This window comes from Periplaneta americana, chromosome 3, assembly GCF_040183065.1.
Source record: "Periplaneta americana isolate PAMFEO1 chromosome 3, P.americana_PAMFEO1_priV1, whole genome shotgun sequence".
NCBI lineage: Eukaryota > Metazoa > Arthropoda > Insecta > Blattodea > Blattidae > Periplaneta > Periplaneta americana.
This window is the reverse complement of record NC_091119.1, coordinates 139492573-139514375: the sequence shown is the minus strand read 5'-3', so window position 1 is coordinate 139514375 and position 21803 is coordinate 139492573. Positions and strand designations below refer to the sequence as shown.

At 37.0% G+C, this 21803-nt stretch overlaps 2 protein-coding genes across 2 annotated transcripts in view; both read left to right on the top strand.

Annotated features, from left to right (window-relative positions):
- Positions 1-13631, top strand: part of LOC138696566 (fucose mutarotase-like) — a 217981-nt gene extending 204350 nt beyond the window's left edge. Inside the window, exon 4 of the mRNA XM_069821693.1 lies at positions 13507-13631. Within this exon, the coding sequence (XP_069677794.1) occupies positions 13507-13561 (55 nt within the window). The 3' untranslated portion in view covers positions 13562-13631. The remainder of the gene's footprint in view (positions 1-13506) is intronic.
- Positions 13632-18285: 4654 nt separating this feature from the next.
- The window catches only part of LOC138697054 (uncharacterized), an 82686-nt gene continuing 79168 nt past the window's right edge, over positions 18286-21803 (top strand). The window contains exon 1 of the mRNA XM_069822649.1: positions 18286-18408. Within this exon, the coding sequence (XP_069678750.1) occupies positions 18390-18408 (19 nt within the window). The 5' untranslated portion in view covers positions 18286-18389. The remainder of the gene's footprint in view (positions 18409-21803) is intronic.

The window sequence follows — 21803 nt, the reverse complement described above, 5'->3', positions numbered from 1 at the left end:
CCCGTCATAAGTCCCTATCCTGCGCAAGTTTAATCCAGTCTCTATCATCATATCCCACATTTCTTAAATCCATTTTAATATTATCTTCCCATCTACGTCTCGGCCTCCCCAAAGGTCTTTTTCTCTCCGGCCTTCCAACTAACACTCTATATGCATTTCTGGATTCGCCCATACGTGCTACATGCCCTGCCCATCTTAAACGTCTGGATTTAATATTCCTAATTATGTCAGGTGATGAATACAATGCGTGCAGTTCTGTGTTGTGTAACTTTCTCCATTCTCCTGTAACTTCATCCTCTTAGCCCCAAGTATTTTTGTAAGCACCTTATTCTCAAACACCCTTAACCTATGTTCCTCTCTCAAAGTGAGTCCAAGTTTCACAACCATAAAGAACAACCGGTAATATAACTGTTTTATAAATTCTAACTTTCAGATTTTTTGACAGCAGACTGGATGATGAAAGCTTCTCAACCGAATAATAGCAGGCATTTCCCATATTTATTCTAGATTTAAGGAGAAGTTGAAAAGGTTAGGCTGAGGTTTAGTAACAATGTAGCTGCAATGCAATAATATGTAAGTTGTCATGTAATTAATTAAGGAAAGTTGTAATTACTTAAGTTGACGTTAGTTGGGTTTAATGGAAATAGGTTTACTTGTAGGTTAGGTTTTTTTTTACTAATTTCAGCACCGCACCCTGGGGCTTATTGTACCTAGACCCACAACTCTACTGAACTCACACAAACACTGCAGGACTCCACCGTTTACTGGGTCAGTATACCCTGGGGCCATTGAGAGACACCACACACACTAGGACAATGGACAGACAACCAATCCCCGCGAAGAAGCCCGAATTAAAATCCCCCTGACTTCACGACCGGGAATCGAACCGGGCCACCTTGATCAGGAGTCCAGCATGCTACCTCGAACCAAGGAGGCTGACAATTTAGGTTTACTTCTATAGTGCAATCAGTTTTGCTTTCCGCCGGAGTGTTTTCCCTATGGGCCGGTTAGCCAGTTAGTCGGGTCTCGGTGTTAACGGGAAGCTTAAACAATAAAACAAATTAACCATACAACAATACACAAACAAATTTACGCCACTCGTTAGCCGGTTAGCCAGTTAACCGGGTCTTGGTGATTAGGGGCAGAGTAAAACAATGAAACAAATCAACCATACAACAATACACAAACAAATTCACGCCTCTCTTTAGCCGGTTAGCCGTTATCCGGGTCTTGGTGATGAGCGGGAGGGTAAAACAGTAAAACAAACCAACCATACAACAATACAGAAACAAATTTGAGAGGCCCATCACTTACCAAATATGATGTGTTGAAACTGCCTGCCTTCATTCCCTACACATTTTTGACATCTCTTTAGGAAATTATTCACCACTCGCTGTAGTTCATTTTGAGAAATCTGGACAATTTCCTGTCGAATATTATCTTTGAGTTCTTGTATGGTGTGCGGGTTCGTCTAATAACAATAATCGCAGGATGTTAGATCAGGGGACCGAGGGGACCACAAATCCCTACTAACAACTCTCTCTTATGGAAACACATTGTGAATTTCTCTCATGGAAATATTCGCAGTGTGAACAGTGGCAGAGTCCTGTTGAAAAAATGCATGGTCATGTGTGATCATGCTCCCTGTCGGTTAATTTTCTGAAAAAAAAAAAAAAAAAAAAAAAAGGAGAGGTTAGTATGGTGTTCACATAAGTAACAGAATCAAATGTATTCTAAAGAAATTGGTCCTATGATTTTCACCACTGATGGCGCACCATACACCGATTTTGTCATCATTGTCATATAATCTTTATTCGGTGACTCTCAGTCGTAGCGCAACTGTTCTCAGATGTGTGTTGTGTTGCTCGTTTCTTAATTCCACAGTACGGTATACTTAAAGTGTATTATGCCTCGTGAGTTTATACTGGCACAGCGTGTTTTTATTTACGATCCATATGTGTTAACTCAGCTCGTGAAGTTCGAAGACGGTTTCAATTGTAAAAGTGTAGTTAGCAAAACATTTTTATATTAGGAGCACATGATGTGCTTTTTGTGTGTTTCCTCATTAAAAAACTAATTAACAAAGTAGTGGAAAGAGTTATCTTTATAGCTATGAGGAATTCATTACGAGAAAAATAGTAAAATAGAATCTCATACATTTATGATGAAATTTCAGAGACGATTCGTTAGTAATAAGGTGATAATAGATCAACAGTGCAATTACAATGGTAGTTAAACTGAAGTTTTAATAGAAAATTAGTCTTACTTCCATCTTGGAACATATAGATCTCTCGAAGACCTGCTAGGGATCGGTCACCTTGATAAGAAAGCACCAGCTAGCTAACTGGCTGAGCTATAGCTGGATCATGGAAAATGAGCGGAGGTAGAAATTTATTGTTACACAAAAGGTGTTTAACTATGTCTGGGCTATAGACAATCATTGCTGCAGATTGCACCTAAATGGTTTCCTGTACAGACAGAACGATTCCGTAAAACCTTCCATTTATTATGTGAACGTGCCAAGCACATTTAGCGACATAGGAAGGGCTCTTCGTGCCCTATTTCTCTACCCCTTGCCCACCGCAATTTCCATCTCCAATCAGACTGAGGCATAATTTTAAGGGGCAGAGTCCGTGGCGAGACGCCCAAACAGGAAATTCCTCGGCTTCAGGTGCCCAGAGCGTTCCGACTGGGGAGGTGCATTGTCTGTCTGGACTCTCTCGCCATTCATCATTTTGTGTCTTGTATTGCATACAGACTAGAAGGAGAATGTCTTGGCGGCAAGTGAGTCACTGGTTCATTGGCACGGGTGATTCTATTAAGAATAAAATAAGAAGTACTCTCTAATAACAAAACTTCAGACCCTTCTGTAATGTAGTCCGTGAAATAAATCCACACGTCCCAGTTTCTGTAACTATGCTGCAATCTTAACTACTTTGGCTTGCCATGGATAAAGCACAATTTTGGCGTAATCTCAAAGGAATAATCATGTATTTAAATCTCATCTCTTCTTATATATGTTTGTTCGTTATCAGTTGGGATGGAAATTTGGACACCGAATTTATCAATAGTAATCTTACTAGAGGCTTTGATTTATCTAGAGGAAATCAAAACTCAAGTGGGATATAATTCGATCGTCCAGTACAAAAGTGCGACAACTCAAAAATTGCCATTTTTTAGTTATTTACAGTACTGAAAGCCCCTTTCGGAGCTCTTTCCGATTCAGTATTGAGATAAGTCATATTTACAACCAAAAAGAAAAAAAAAACTAAATAAACTGCTTTAGAAGTAATTATAACTATGGACTTTATTAATTCATTATTAGTACATTTCGAAATGTATTAATAATGAACTGGAAGATTGTGATAAACTCGTCCTGAATACTGACTCATTTCTAATTGTCGTGGTTATGAACCAGAATTCTGTTCCTTTCTAAGTGATTTATTTGAAACTTTCAACTGAAGATATCTCAAAACTTGTTTTTTTGAGTTGTCGCACTTTTGAAGTAGACGATCGAATTGACTATTACATGATTAGAAGAAAGTATATAAATATTAGAAGAAATAAAGTACTCTAATACAATAAAATATTAATTGACGTACTGAAATTCTATTTCACTAATGTTAGCTTCACCAAGACGTTTGAACGGAGCTGCCATTTTCAGTTGACTGTCTATGCTGTAAACAAATGACGATCGCAAAGCGTGTTTTATAGTACCGTAAAGAATTTGCAGTTTGAAATGTTGGCAACAAAGAAACAAATGGTAGGAAAGTGATAAAAACAGGAGAAAGTATATAAAGATGAGAAGAAATAAAGTACTCTAATATAGTACAATGAAATAGATATTCATTGACTTTCTAAAATTATATTTCACTAATGTTACCTTCACCAAAATGTTTGAACGGAGCTGCCATTTTCAGACGACTATCTATGCGGGAAACAAATTACGATCGCAAAGCATTTTTTATAGTACCATAAAGAATTTGCAGTTTGGAATGTTGTCAAACAAAGAAACAAAAGGTAGGGTAGTGATAAAAACAAACAAATGCTAGGGAAGCGATAAAATTGTGCCATAAGCAGCCATGATTGGTTGAAAGACGTCCTTTCGTACCGTTTTATTGATCAAAAGTAGTATGACGTAGTAAAAGTGTAATAGTCAAGTTAACTATGCCGCGTATTGTAAAAGTCGTGTTTATATCAACTCATGGTAGTATAGCACCTGTACAGAGCACTGCTTTGCTTGAATCGAAACATTAATCGGTATTATTAGGCGACTAAAACTAGTGTGTAACACATATTTACGAAAGCGACTTACTTCATTCTCTTTTTTTTTTTTTGTTGAAAATGATTATACATTTTAAATAAAAATGTTGTATTAATTTTGTTGCAGTTTACAACTGTGTACATTCGTAAATTGTCAAATACAGGTTGTTTTGAAAAAGTTTCCAATGTTTAGAAACTAGTATGCATCAAAACAAGAAATAAAACTTCTACAAACATGGTACCTAAAATGAATAGCCTATGTTCTAAGAAATGAACAAATGTTTACCATCACTGTAAGAGCAGCGTATCTTCCACTGTGAGCTCTTTGGCAAGAAACAAATGGGGAAACAAAAATCACTCGTTTGTCAGTACTTATTAGTTTCGTATCTGTTGAATACAAGCATGTTTTGTTTCTTGCCCAAGAGCTCACAATAGAAGATATGCTGCTCTTACGGTGATGATGAAGATTTTGCTCATTTGTCAGAAGACATTCATATTAGGACCCCTGTTACTGTTACAACAAAACATGGTTCGATTCAACAGATACAGTAAATAAGTGAACTCGAACCTGTTGCTAGAAAACTATTACGAAGGTCGTTCCGAAAGTAATGCCTGCTTTTTTTGTGTTGAGCTGTAACGTCTGAGCCAGATGTTAGCGTCGTTGCAGCAGTGGTTGAACCCTCATGCTAATGTCCTGTAAGTTTGGCTGTCGTGCGACAAATAGTGGCAGCAGAGCAGTATACCAAAATTACATCTGACATAGAGGTGCGTAAGAAACAGAGATGTGTTATTGAATTCCTCACTGCCGAACAAATTGCACCCAATAACATCATCCATCGTCGCTTGTTAAAGGTGTACGCAGGCGGTACAGTAGATGCGAGCACAGTGAGGCGGTGAGTAGTGCGTTTCAACAGTGACGAAAATGACAGTCCTTTCTTATAGGCACGTGTGATTCTTTCGGATGTCCTCGAACCTGGAGGAACTGTTAATTCTGAACGCTGCAAGCAGATGCTGGCTAAGCTGAAAGCCAGAATTTTCAGAGTCAGACCAGAGAAGAAAACCTTTCGCTTGCAACACGATAAGGGCAGGCCCCATACCAGTTTCGCGAGCACAGAGCACGTTGCAAAATTTGGCTGGACTGTTCTACTACATCCGCCGTATAGTCCGGATTTAGAGGCGTTAGACTTACATCTGTTTGAGTCTATGAAAGATGGACTATGTGGACAACATTTTCCAGAAAAGGATGCTGTCATCGCAGCTTTTTCTGGTTCAAATTTTTACGAGCCCGGCGTACAGGCTCTCGTTCATTGCTGACAAACGTGCATAAAGAATGGTGATGATTATATGGAAAAATAGCTGTATCCTATGTAGCTGAAATCTTGCTCTATTTAAACTGTGTTATTATTCTCTTTGTATCTGTTATAGTTTCCGTGAAAATAAATAGGAGCATTACTTTCAGAACGACCCTAGTTAATTAATAATATAAGCATTGCCAGATTTAGGCACTTGCCTAGGGCGGCAATTTCCAGGGGGACAGTATTTTCTCTCTCTTTTCCTTTTTTTTCTTTCATTTTCATTTTACAGTGAAATTTGTTTTTAAAGCACTTGTTGGTAAATCATTTCTGAAGTTTGTTCTTGAACACCTTGTGGAAGTCGGATAATGTATTGTCATCACATTGTTGTGATCATAGCGAGAGTGAAAGAAAGTGTGTAGCTGCATAGTTATATTGTAATTATACTATGAAACTGCTTAAATAACTGCTTGTATAAACAAGAATGCATTGTCGAAAATCAAATTGGATGTGTGTTTATTATTTACCGCTATGAATAGTAACCGCAACTCTCAGTTACATTTCCAATATAATATATCGTCAACACTACTATTCAATCATTTTCTGTTTGTGAAGGTGCTTTGGGTTTATCTATTTTAGTTTCTACTTTCCAGCATGTGCGTTATAAAATTCGAAATGAAAGGTTTATTCCGCAAAAAGTAGGAGTTTATTTTTCAATTTACGTTATACTTCCTATCAAAGTAAGAAATACTCGTAATAATTATACCACCAACAAAACCAGTGCTTAAAAATAAACCACAGCCTGCCTTTCACAAATCAATTTTGTATCAACAATGAATAAGTTTGAATGTATTTCTTTGCATCGAATGTCATGTGCTTCGTCAGATCGACTTTGAAATAATATATTTATGTATATCATTAAGTGGTTAATTGTAATAGGTCTTACATTTGTTATTATCAATTTACTACAGTAGGCGTTTTAGGGCATGTACCGTATAGTAATACCGAATTTATGTTAAGTTTTTATTTCATGTAATGATGAATTGGACTGTGTTGAAGAATGTTGTATCGTATTACATTGTTTTCAATTGCTCATTATGATGCGCTGTACTATTTTTGTATTGTATTAACACTGCACTGATTTTGTTTCATCGCATTGTACTGAATTGTATAAAAAAACAGTCCAAAAACAACCTAAGGACGTTGAGAAAAAAAATGACATCATCAATGCTTTCTCTGTAAAGAAAGTAGGGAGGAAATCTTTATAATTCACAAGTAAGATGGATGTATATTGATTCCAGTAATTTGTTTTCTGAATTGTAACATTTCATTTAAAAACTAATTTAAACGAAACATGACCTGTATAATAGCTGCTCATAAACTGTTTGTGAGAATTAGGGAGGGGTAAATTTTAGCACTGCGTAGCGGCACTATACGAAAATCCGGCCCTGAACATAGGGCCTACAGGCTGTTTTCCAGTGTAAAGGTAAAGGTAAAGGTATCCCCGTAACATGCCATGAAGGCACTTGGGGGCATGGAGGTAGAGCCCCATGCTTTCAGTGACCTCGGCACTAGAATGAGGTGGTGTGGTCGGCACCACGCTCTGACCGCCTTTTACCCCCGGGAAAGACCCGGTACTCAATTTTATAGAAGGCTGAGTGAACCTTGGGGCCGTTCTGAAAGTTTGGCAACGAGAAAAAATCCTGTCACCACCTGGGATCGAACCCCGGACCTTTCAGTCCGTAGCCAGCTGCTCTACCAACTGAGCTACCCAGTGTAGTCAACATAAATATTATTTTCTCTTATTCACTTGTCTATAAATGGCACGTAAAATTTATTTAAATGAAAATAAATCTCACTGATGGTTATATTAAAAAAAAAAAAAAGATTTTGCTACTTTTGCAGCATGAAGTTTCAGGTTGTCATTTTGTCATAATGATGTAGCTGTTTTTGCAATTGTAAATCTGACTGATGGATATAACTTCAGTTTCAATTGACCATAGTAGGGATTTAACTTCTCTTGCAACTTGACCTACTTTTCTTCTCCGATTTTCTGTGGTTGTAATTTTTGTTGCGTCGATTACTGTGATATTCTGTTTACTGACCTAAGCATTACTTCGGCGCAGAGACTACAACATGTTCATAATATGTGCGTCCGTTTCTTCTGCAATATTCGCCGGGCTGATCACGTAACACCATCCCTCGAAATGTTGTCCTGGCTCCGTCTAGAAGATCGTAGGAAAATCCACTGTCTTTCCCTTCTCTTTCACATATTGCATTTCTCCACTCCTGTCTATCTTGCGTCTCGTTTTAAAAATTTATCCATCCATCATAACCTAGACACACGATCACAACACTCCTCAATATTATCCATTCCCTCCCACCGAACATCCTCATATTCATCTTCTTTCACTGTGGCTGTTCCTCGACTTTGGAATTCCCTACCGAGTAATGTCAGGGACTGTCAGACATAAAACCAATTTAAGAATAGGCTAACGAGATATTTTTCTAACAATTCTTGTTAACAATAATAGCTGTTTCAAGTCTCTCAATGTTTAATGGTTATACGAGTATATATCAGAGATAAATATCTAAATTATCTCATTATTATTAGTATTATTATTATTATTATTATTATTACTATTATTATTATAATAACTATTTCTTACCAATGTTTATTATTGTCACACTAACATTAGTTATCCAATTTTCATCATTTACTTTCATGTTGTTTTATGATCTAGTTATTAATGTAAGAACTATATAAGCAAATGTATTTAATTAGAATTAGAGTCTGGCTGGGCGGAAGAGAAGGCCTACTGGCCTTAGCTCTGTCAGATTAAATAAATACATTATTATTATTATTATTATTATTATTATTATTATTATTATTATTAAAATGTTCAATTCGTAACCAAGGAGTAAAGGAGTCCAGGGGTACCTACCAAAATCTCATTTTATTTTTGGATGTAGCTGCTTATGTCAATGGCCTATTCAATTCAAAGTTGCCACTTGAACTCTGTTGGGTCAATACGTAGAAATAAGGTTCCGTAATACAACAAATGGATCTGGGTCGTTAATGTCTTCTCGAGTCCCACTGGTTGCAACTCTGTAATGGGTCCGATTCTTTCTCCGCGTGTACTAGACTAGCCGGAGGGGAATGAGTCTGCTCACGCGGTTGTGTGTGTGGAATTATAATGTGTGTGAATAGTAAGGGGTGATGAGGGGAACATAGAGGGATGGGTGCGTGGTGGTAGAGTACGGAGACGAGGTGTGAGGCTGGGAGGAGTTGACGGAAGAACTGGAGGGGAGACTTAGGGGCAGAGCTGTTATTTCAACAAAACTGGAGGAGGCTGGAGGAAAATGTGCGAACAGCAATGGTGTCTTATTTTATAACAACTTACTTGATTTTGACGTACGTTACATTTATTATTTATTTACTTATTTATTTGCTTATTTACCCAGCTATTTATATATTTGTTTGCTCATATGTTTGCATATTTATTTCTTCATTTCTGTATGCACTACATATTTTTATTTGAATGTTTTTATTTACGTTATACTTTGCATGATTTATTTACTTATTTATTTATATATTTTTGTTTTCTTATTCATGCACTTTTGTTTTCTTATTTATGTTATTTCCTTATTTACTAATGCTAATTGTTTACTTCCATCTGTCGAGGGTTTCATCTACTGCACGAATTCATTTTGAAAGCATGGAGATAGAGGTTTGTTGATTAGAACAGTCACTAATTGTAACGTTTCATTTTGACGCAGGTTTCTGAAATAATGGTAGCATGTTTAACAAGTTAAATGCATTGTCACCATGGGCAACGATTTGTCCGTAAATTGGTTTACAAAACTAGCTTCATGTGGGTGACTGATGAACAACCTTGTATTCGCTATTAGTTAAAAAAAATCATATAGGCTTATAGGCATACATTTGCTGCCTTTGTTTATTAAGAAAAGAAGAAAATTAGCGGTAACTCGTTTACTTACTGATCGGGAGTTTCGTTCAAGCGTGGGTTCGATTCCCGCTTGGGCTGATTACCTGGTTGGATATTTTCCGAGGTAATCCACTACGATTTTCGGCCTTGTCTCACCAAATGTGTCTATCTCTCTACTACTAAATCTACTGGCAATAAATAGCCTATTATTTGATACAGCGTTGTTAAATAAGAGACTAAAATATTAGAGACTGTAGAGAAATAAAGAACATAATTAGGTATCTGAAAGAATAGTTTTCCAGTTTTTGACAGATTTTTTGATTACATAGTATCGGACCTTTCAATACAAAGCGGATAGCTTTTCAAATTCTGAAGTAGGCTAGTTAGTCGTGTCGGTAGCTCAGTTGCCAGAACGGTGGTATATGATAATTGCGGAACTGGGTTTGAATCCCGGTGATGGTGGAGTCGTATTTGTGTGAAAAAAATTAAAGGTTTATGAAGGTTTTTGTCGGGGTTCTCCCGTTTCCTCCATCAGTCCACCGTCACTCCATTTAAATATTCGTTATTATTATGTCATTAGTATCTACCCAAAACCGAGCTGTGTGTAGCATTGTGACTGACGTACTGATGGCATGTCCGAAGAGGCTTAATGCACTAGGGGAAAGGGGGATGAAAGCGTACTTTAGTGGGACTTCATCGGAGTCAGAGCCTACACGACTGAATATAAACAGATTACACCACATTAGCTGAGTCACGATATCTGACAGAATGCGACGGTTGGAAGAGACGGGGATGTTAAAAATTTGATGCCGGATACAAATACAATATACAGGAACATCATTTTATTTTTACTTCAATTTTTATTGTACCTGAGTTTTTGAATGTACTTCACTCCCACCCCTTCTACTAAGGAAGTTCCAACTCCACACAGAACCAAGACCGCAGTAGTAAGCAGTACTGAGTTACTGAGTATAGTACGTTCCAGAAATATGTTCGCGTTTTCCAGTGACGAAAGAGCTTTCAATATTGAATCATATTTTCGCACAGGTACTGTCCGTTTGCCTACGTCGCATCCCGATTTCCCCCACCTGCTTCTGCTCGCCCCTCTGTAAAATCTGGGCTGTCTTAGCTCTTTTCTCAAAACATTAATTTCTCTTAGGAATTGGACGTTTACGTAATATTATACAGCTGTTTAATTTAACTTAAATAAAAGGGCCTCGTTAAGTAATTAACTGTCACGTGATTTCCTCCCTTTCTACAATCCTGCGGCATAACCACTTGGACGGACAGTAGATAGCATGTCTGATTAATTTTATATTTTCGGGTCGGGCAGAAGTGAAGATTGAATTCACAGTACGTAGAGTAGGTACAGAATTATTTCAACATGAGTTACTAGTACGAAGAACGAAACTGGCAATTGGAATTAGATGCAATAGTCTATAGTGCGACAATATGCACAAAAGAACTGAAGCCTGTATCGAAATGAACGGCCACCATTTTCAATTTAACTTCTTTCTCTATATTGTACGCTAATGTGCTGTAGACAGTATACACTGCCTAATGAATACGTTCGCATGGATAACTCATTTCGTGAGTAAAAACACTTATTCTTAATACAGTACTGTACTTTGATTAAAGAAAAAACCTAATGAAAATTATCAAACTCAAAATCGCGATATTTCCTAGTTTACGTAAATGGATTAACTACTTTTCTTCCATCCTATACCTAGTAGAGTGATTTGTGTTTTACGCCAGTATCATCGAACTCCAGTCTTGGAGGGGGGAGCAAGCGGTGTTTCCGGTTCTCTAAAGGTATAGACAGGTTAATGTTAAAAATGTTAGTAAAAATAAAATGATGTCCCTGTACTTAGGCCTATATCAATAATATGCAGTAATCAATTAATGTCTTAACAAGGAAAATACAAAACAAGTTACATTATAACGTTTGCACTTGTAATACAAGGCATATAAATGTTACGTAAAATTATTTATTTATTTATTTATTTATTTATTTAATTATATATATATATTTTTTTATTTATTTCACGTGAGCAGAGATAAGACTACAGGATCCGTGAAGCAATTAAGGCAACATCTTCGGTACCGTGAATTTAAAACCTGGTGTGCAAACCGCCAGAAGGGAAAAGGAGTTGTATTGTTTGAAGAAGTACCTGCAGCCAACTCGTGGATCATCAAGCATGAAGGATTATCAAGTTCTGAATGGAGAGATATGCTAAAAATGACTGCGATGGTGGAACCAGTACGTTCTCTCCCTGGTCGCTCTACAGGCACGACCCACTGTAGGCACTGCAGTGAGTATGAAACTTTACCACATGTGCTTGGGAGTTGCCCCACATCATACGTTCTATGAACGCAGATGCACTTCGATCCAAAAGTCTAGACGTTCACGAGGAAGTTCGTTGTATTGCTGATGGTGGAAGCAATCGTAGGATCGATATCATAGCCAAAAATAGAAATGAATAGACAGCCGAAATAATTGATCCTACAATCAGCCAATCAGCCACTCAACCACCTGAAGTGAACGAAGAGAAAAAGAAAATCTACGAGCCCACTATTCAGTACCTATCGGCGAAGTATAACATAGAAAAAATCACAGTTATCGGTCTCTTCTTCGGAGCGAGAGGAACCATTCCGAAAGCCTTTGTAAAGTGGAGGGAAAAATACAAGCTGACGAGAGATCTTCAAGATGCCATCGTCACCACCATAATAAAATTTTGTCTGAAACCTGTTTATATTATTTTTCATTTTAAATTTTATTGTGAGCTATTCTGTGTCGCAGGGCAAACCCAAAATATTGGGTCAGACCAATAAATAATGTTATTTATTTATTCGTCTATTCACCTATTTATGTATTTATCTATTTACCTATATATCTATTTACCTCTTTATCTATTTATGTATTTATTTATTGAACATAACAGGCAAAGCTCAATTACAAAGTTCAAGACTGACAAAGTAATTCATAAAACATAAACAAGAAAAAGGAAACCTACTCTTACTAAAAACTGAAACAAAAAGATGGAAAGTACTTCCTGATTGGAATATCTACTTTCCATCTTTTTACATCACGGATATATAATGATAATTAACAGCCATCTTAGACAGTGTGACGATACTTTGACCCACATCCAGCCTAACATTCAACAGTTTTAATATTCATTTATCAATGTTTATATTCACAACTGTAGAACATATGTTCTCACACACAATGAAGTGTTCGTGTATTTTATATTATCTAGATAAGTTTAATATGAAACACACTTCATCTTTTCCATAAAATCCAATTTATCACATACGTTGTCATCACATATTTATTTTAACTTTTGATTTTGATATTTGATATTGTTATTCCAGCCTGGACGGCGAAAACGTTTGCACTTGTAATAAAAGACATATAAATGTTACGTAAAATATATTTAAAACGGGTATAATGTAACTTGTTTTGTATTTTTCTTGTTAAGCCATTAAGATTGATTACTGCATATTATTGATATAAGTATATATAGCAATTGGCTTATCTGAACATCAACATGAATTGCAAATTACACAAATATAGTTTATTTTTAAAACTGGGATAGAAAATCTGAGTCATCGTTGGAATAAGTTTACTGTGTATTCTTGCTAGTGACTGTGATGAAACGATGAGTGTTTATGCTTAATGTGAAATCGGAGACTGTTCTTCGCCTCTTCACTGAAGATTTTCAGAGACTTCTGTTTTGAGTTACGTCTTGATGGCCTCTTACTAAAAGGAGATCATATGTGAAGTGGAACAGTTTTAATTCAGAGATCTCTTTATGCTTAGACTAAGAACTTTTCAGTCATCTCTCATGAAGGGGGAATGCTATGTGAACTTATGGACCTTTGTATAAATCTGAAGTTTAATACGTTCTAGTTGGTTCTTAATCTGAATGATCTCTTTGTAAATTATTCTTATTGATGTGTACTGTTTATTTTTGTTCCATATGAACCACGCCCTGCAGTGAAACGGCGCTGTACACCAACATAATCCTGACCATGGGCATCATCACTGATTGAGTGGTAGCAACCGAAATCCACTGTAGATTTCTCCTGAAATAAATACATATGAATGAATACTAACTGTGAATCTAGTATATATAATTTAATTCACCTCTCTCATTCTTCTCCTCAGTTATTTCTTGTTTACATTAGATTCCTATTGTCTTCCCTCCTAATTCTTATTCCTTGCCCTCCCCTTTCTTGATCACCTTCATCTACGAGATGATAGGCCTACTCAAAATATCCGAGAATTTCCTTGCAAAGCATTACTACTTTGTCATAATTTGCACATAACCCATGAACGGCTTATATACCGGGACATCACTTTGTTTTTACTAACATTTCCAATATTAACCGAACTATACCTTTGGATTAACGATTGAGAACCGGAAACACTGTTTGCTACCCCCTTCCACGACCGAAGTTTGACGACACTAGTGTAAAATATAGTACAAATAACTTCACTAGGTATAGGAGGGAAAAAAAGTAGTGCATCCATTTACATAAACTAGGAATTGTTACGATTCTGAGTTTGATAATTTTCGTTAGGTTTTTGTTTAATCAAAATACAGTACAGTATTAACAGTAAGTGTTTTTACTCACTAACTGAACTATCCAAGCGGACATATTTATTATGCAATGTATAGTATACTGTTTACAGCACAGTAACATATACAATATTTAAAATTTAAAAAATAATCAAAATATGGATATTTAAACAAATTATTGAAAATGGTAGTCGTTCATTTCGATACAGCTTCAGTTCTTTTGTGCACATTATCAAAAACGTTTTCAAGCATATCTTCTGAAATTGAATATATGGTTTCTTGAATGTAATTATTTAATTATTTTATTGTTGGATGTTTAGTGGACACAACCGTTTCACAGTAACCCCAAAGAAATGATGAAAAGCACTCAAATCAGGCGACATGGGGGAGCCATAATTCTGCGCCAGTTGGAATAATTCTGTACCTACTCTATAACAATGTACGTACTGTCAATTAAATCTTCACTTCTGCCCGATCCGCACAGATAAATTTACTCAGATATGCTATTTACTGTTCGTCCATGTGGTTATGTAGGAGGGCCTTAGAAAGGGGGGAAATCACGTGACAATTACTGAACGAGGCCCTTTTATTTAAACTATTTTAAAACAGTTGTGTAATATTACGTAGAAGTCCAATTCCTAACAGCAAATGTTTTCAGGAAAGACCTAAGACAGCCCAGCCACTAGCCTCTACAGAGGGGCCAGCAGAAACAGGTGGTCGAAACCTGGTTGCGACGTAACTAAAGGACGCACAGTACCTGTGTGACATATGATTCAATAATGAATGCACTTTATTCACTAGAAAATTCAATTATATTTCTGAAACGTACTATAGGCCTACTCACTCAGTACTGTTTACAATGACCGTAAGGCGACTTTGACTGCATATGAGGTCTTGGTTCTGTGTGAAAGTTTGCTACTAGAAAGGGGGGGAGTAAAGTACATTAAAACACTCAGGTACAATAAAAATTGAAGTAAAAATAAAATGATGTCCCTTTACAATGGTTTCAGCGATTTTCCTATTTCTGGAAACGCTCTGACGGCATTAGGTATTCAGCACCTTCTGTGATTCCTTTGAATTTCTTTCAAAATGGAGTCAAAACACCGTTCTTTCAACTTGGGTTTCATTTTAGGGAAGAGTTAGAAGTCGCAGTGTGCTAAGTCAGGCGAGTATGTAGAGTGAGCGTCAGTGATCGTGTTATTTTTTCCTCACAATGAGCATGGTGAGTGCAGACGCATTGTTGTGATTGTAAGATCCATTCTCTCTTCTTCTACATCTCAGGTTTGCGTCTCACATTTTCCTCAGCCGTCTCAAACCGTCGCAATATCTTGGTCTGGCTTGTCCTTTCAAATGCCAGAGCCGGGGCGGATCAATGCAGTTACGCTTGCTTCGGCCCATTGTGCACCCTATGTATGCGATAATTGTCCAAATCGGACAGGTGGCCTGGATGATATTCGTGATTCCGATGCTGACAGATGGGTCAACCTTCCTCAGTCCTGAAAGAATTAGGTCTCATCCTCAGACGAGTACTACCCGACAAACCTCAGGCTAAAACATCTTACTGAAAGGAAAGGTGTTCACTGCCTCGTACAATCTGCGAGGACAATCGTAGCTGATAGAGAAATGAGATTATCCCAAATAGGCTAGTTATTTGTCCCTCCATTTTTCATTCCACTTTTGTTTCATTGCAGCTGCATTATCATTAGGGAACGGATTTCTAGGTCCGTATCTATTTTGTTTGCTACGTCCTAGACGTATGTTATTCAGATATATCTACGTTTCATATACAAGGATCCCCCTATTAAATTTCTATAGCACTTCAAATCCCTAATGAACCGTAAATTCCTATAAATGCCTAAAAACTACGTTTGTGCCTGAAAAGCGCCTTTTTGGTATTTTGCGTATATTTAAAGTAAAAATACCAGTTCTAAAAATGTAAAAATGTACAAAAAAAAAAAAAAAAAAAAAGAAAACTACAAAAATGCTAGGCATATTTAAAATGCAAAACAATTGAAGGGTTCAGAATCATAGTGGGCCAAGCGCCATTTACTAAAACCGTAGAAAACAAGGGTTAAAATGATATTATTGCATAATTAAATGGAAACATATAGCAAGTAATATAAAGTATACACATTCAAACTAAATGATATGTCAATCTTCATTAAACTATGGTATTCACTTAACTTTAACCCTTGCTTTCTCCATGTTTAATAAATGGCGCTTGGCCCACTATGGCTCTGAACCCTTCAATTCTCCTACACACAAATACTAATCTGGCAAGTTTCGTTCTATATTAGTCTTAGAATGGGAGGGAAGTAGATTTTACCTAAATTCCTGGAACTGAAGTTCGTGTAGAAAAGTCCATCCTAGCATAAAAGTAGTGGTAAGATTGTTCATGTTAGGCGAGAGCTTACAAATTATTTTTCACGTCAATGTAGCCCCGTTATACGAAATGAAACGTTTAAAATGTTATGTTTTATTTAACGACGCTCGTAACTGCCGAGGTTATATCAGCGTCGCCGGTGTGCCGGAATGTTGTTCCGCAGGAGTTCTTTTACATGCCAGTAAATCTACTGACATGAACCTGTCGCATTTAAGCACACTTAAATGTCATCAACCTAGTCCGGGATCGAACGCGCAACCTCGGGCATAGAAGGCCAGCGCTATACCAACTGCGCCAACTAGGCCGACTACGAAATGAAACTGACCAGTCAGCAATCAGTCTCTTTCACTGATAGAATTTGATTCTTCAGTTCAGTAGCACTCATTGTCAGCACCAGTTCTGTGTACATAAATTCCACCTAAAATGTATTAGGCCTACTCCCTCTGTTCCAAAATATGGTACAGAAAGATGTTATTTATTCCATTCCAAAATGTGGTATACATTTGTTAAAGTTCTCAGTAATGTAATGAAACTTTAATGCATCTTGTAGATACTTATTTGTATGATAAATTAACATAAGAAAAACTAATAAATAAAGTACATTTCATTCTGTGTGATGTCAAATTAATAAAAGGAAAAAAAAAACAAACATTGTTTTGAGAGAGGCAAATTAACATAAAAACTGCAATGAATTACAACCCGTTTTATAAGACTATTGTGCCTTAGATATTCTACTCAAAATTGATAGGGTTGGTGATCCATTTTCTGCAACAGGAACACCACAGCAGGTGCCCATCTGATTTCTGTCCATAATGAACTGTTTAAATATTATACACTATATACCACAAAGTAATTGGGCACTGTTTTTGCTCCTTTAGAACCTCGTGTTACTATCTCTTGTTGCTATAACAGCAGCCACCCTGTCAGGCGTGCTTCCACTAGTTTGTGTAGGATACCCACTGGAATGCGTCGCCATTCCTCTTGCAACATGGCACTCAGTTGGACAACGGAAGTTAGCCGCATCTCCCGAGACCTCAATCGCCTGTCCAATTTGTTCCAAAGGTGCTCAATGGGATTGAGATTAGGACTCTGTGCAGGCCAGTCCAACCGGTGAACATTATTGTCTGCATACCACTGCATAGTAGCCGCCGAAAAATGGGGCCAACTTCCATTGTCCAACTGAGTGCCATGTTGCAAGAGGAATGGCGACGTATTCCAGTGGATATCCTACACAAACTAGTGGAGAGCATGCCTGACAGGGTGGCTGCTGTTATAGCAACAAGAGATGGTACCACGAGGTTCTAAAGGGGCAAAAACAGTGCCCAATTACTTTTTGGTAGATAGTGTAGTCTGATAGTCCCTACAATACTGAACAGAATACCACACAACGAAACATTTCGTGCGCGCATGCGCAATAATGAAACTTGTTTTTCTTTGTTACTATACCATATTTTGAAACGGAGGGAATATTTACTAAAATTATTAATTGATAATTATGTATAAACTCCTAAAAGTCCTAAATTGAATTTGATGAAGTCCTAAATCTCTCTCTTTTAGCACTTTGAAATCCGTTTCCTAATCATTGTTTATATCTGCAAATAACCTTGATATTAAACAAGGGTCTTGAGTAAAGACAATTTCTGCACATTGTTCCTCATTCAACTGATATGTCTGCAAGGGAGGGAGACTTCATTCATGGGAGTGCAAACTAGAAGGTGGGGCGCGATTACCCTAAAAATAATGCACCCGTTGCGCCCCGCACTGGACACGGGCCAAGCCTGGGAGAACGGGCTCGGGCGTCGGGTGTGCCAGTCAGTCAGTGCTGTTCCAGCCGCGCCGCACACCTGTCCTTCCCACGGGATTGTATACATTATTATTTATAATACGCTACTCGTACTGTTTGTTTGGATACGATATGGAACTGCAAGTGAGAGGTCAGTACACAGCATATATTTATAGTACGTGAATAATACTTAATTACTCCTTGACACTACAGCCCTTGTAGGATTTTATTCTTCCCTTTTTGAGGGAGGAGTTACACAATACATTTTTTACGAGATGGGGTCATTAACCTCACGCTCAACCTTCAACCTGGAGGACCAGGTAATTTGTAGACAGGGTTTTCTTCTCCTAGCTTCTTAGGAGCCAATATCATATACTACACGGCAGCAGTGTCTCGTTTTGTTCTACACCGGGCAGTTTATTCCCCCGGCATCCACAACGTCTGGTGAGTATTGTCGTATCCGCCAGCTGGGGAAGCGCCCGATGGGAGATGAGCAATTGGACACGACCACTGTGAACGTTATGGTTACAAAATAAGTGAATTTACGCAGTTTAATTGTAAAGGGTAAATAGATCTTTCGTGACTTCATGTGAAGGATTTAATACAAATTCGCGTTTCGTCAGTAAATATTTAATATTAATTTAATTAAATATAGAGAGTATTACAATTTCATGTTCCCAGATTATAATGGAATAATTTGTAGAAGAAGGTTAGGTTAGGTGAGCTGAGGTTAGGTTTACCATTGGTTATTATGTAAGTTAGGTTTACTTATTAACTTCGCCATTAATGTAAAAATTAGCTTCATCGCTGGACATAATGCAGGAAAGAAATCTGATAATTTTCCTATGTAACTTGACAACTACCTTACATGTATTTATTTTCATCTTGTCTTTATTAATTTCTTTTCCATTCATTGTTTCTTTTCTTTTACTTTCATTCATTTTCATTATTGTATGTATTTTTCATTCATTTATTCATTCACCAATTAGTTAAGTAATTAATTCATTTCTTCGTTATTGGCACTGTTGTATTTTACTTATATCTTTTCAACATTATATTTGGTTTTCTTTTATTCAGTTCTTCATTACAGTAATTAATTTCGTCTTTATTCATAGGTTCTCCCTTCTTTCTTCATTCCTTGTCATTACCGTATTGTTTTTAATTCACTCATTCGTCGTCATTGTTTATTGTTTTCTTTTCATTCATTTCCATTATTGTATTTATTTTTCATTTATTTATTTGTTTGTCTATTTATTTCTTTATTTACTTATTTATTTTATTTATTGATCCATTCATTCATTCATTTATTTATTTATTTATTTATAATTTTTGTTCGTTCATTGGTTCTTTTTCCATTGATTTCTTTTTCACTCATTGAATCTTCATTCATTAATTTCGCCTTCATTCATTGATTGTTTTCGTTTTCATTCATTCCCTTTCATTATCCTATAATATCATTCATTTAGTCATTGATTCGTTGTTTTTCTTTTTTTTCATTCCAAGACTCCATTCATTTTACTAATATTATTATTTTTTTCTCTCTATTTATTTTCCCTTCCTCAGCCTTTTTTCTCCACGTTATTTATTTGTTATTAATTACTTTAATACTTGAAAAATAAATATCTTTTCTAAGTTCTGGAAGAAATTTACTTCATTGCTTGCGATAATGTAGTCCATATGTAGGCTTTATTCCGGCATTATGCTTCAGTAAATTTATATGAAGTGCTTAATTTATACATAAAATGTTTACATATTATACGGAACATCTGACCACTTTAGTGTCGTCCCAAAATTAAGATTTTGCTTCATTTGTGATGGAAACTATTATAGTTAATCCTGACGATGTACAGGATACAGCATCGGGATGGAGATACTTTTCCCGGAATATGTTATTTCTGACGTCAACTCAATGGGTGTGCTGTCACAAAGGTCACCGAGCATTGCCCCGTGCCGTGACCTGGATCGCTGTCTAGACCGTGGGTGGTGGCACATCTCCACCCACAGCAGATAATTGCCGGGTTGTTCTCTCAGCGAACCTGTCGTCTGTTTCAGCTTTCTTCACAAGACAATTGCTACAATAGATTGAGTTCAGTTATTAGCTACATCTTAATCTATTAAAAAAGTACACTCGCTAGTGGCGCTGTGACTAAAGCTCTTTTCCTTACAAGGAAATATCGGTGCAGAATAACAGACATATACTGTTTCATTTTATACGGTAATTAATACGAAACTACTTTAAGTAACCTTGTCTAAGGGGCCTATTTTTTCATAAATTCACAAGTCTGTCATGTTTTAACACAGTTACGTCAAATGATTATTATTTATTTAAAAAATCGGCAGGTGCATAGCTTCACTATCTTTACGTAGAACTACGTGTGGGTGCGATCACATGTCGACAGGTGTATAGCTGTAATATGCTGTATATTTTTACGTAGAACTACGTGTGAGTGCGATCACCTGCCGACAGGTGTATAGCTATAATATGCTGTATATTTTTACATAGAACTACGTGTGAGTGCGATCACCTGTCGACAGGTGTATAGCTGTAATATGGTGTATATTTTTACGTAGAAGTACGTGTGGGTGCGATCACCTGTCGACAGGTGTATAGCTGTAATATGCTGTATATTTTTACGTAGAACTACGTGTGAGTGCGATCACCTGTCGACAGGTGTATAGCTGTAATTATGCTGCATATTTTTACGTAGAACTACGTGTGAGTGCGATCACCTGTCGACAGGTGCATAATTTCATTAAGTTGCTTATCTTTACTTACAACTCCGTGTGGGTGCGATTATGTTTACAACGCTGCTGCTGTTTTGCGTCCCCTGCTGTCGAACGGTGAACTACTTGATTCCCGCTTTCGATAAGTTCGCCGAACAATAACAACCGTGTTGATTCCGCTCACTTGTGGGCCGACTTCAGTAGTAGTTCTGAACGGACTGCTAACTGCTGTGAGGCGTTCCACTCTAAACTGAACGCTCAGTTTTACTCTTCCCATCTTAACATATTCCACCTGTTTGAGACATTAAAGGGTGTTCAAACTGAAACTTACGTTAAAATGAGAACGAGAAGAAAACTACTCCCAAAAAAATGAGCGACAAACAAAACTACATAAAAGAACAAAATGGAAAAGCTATTTAATTAGCCTCTACCATTACACGGTATGAATATCTTCAAAAAATCTGCTACAAGTTTCACCATCTACATAATTGTATTACTTATGCTTGGAAATTGAAACTTTGCATGTAGGTACATTATGAGAATAATAAAAAGCCAAACATTTTAAACCATGGCCTACCTACTGCAAGTAGACAGTCTTAAGTCTGTGGAAAATGGGAAGAGAAATGCTACGGCACTGTTGTTAGCTGATGGCACGTACGCTATAGGAGAAATAAGGTGACAGCTAATGGGAATCAATACGTACGCTATGGGATAAATACGGTGACAGCTAATGGGAATTAACATGTACGTTTTGGAATCAGTTCGGGGTCAGCCGTCTACAAGTACATAGCTTTACCATACTACATACCTGGGTGATGAGAG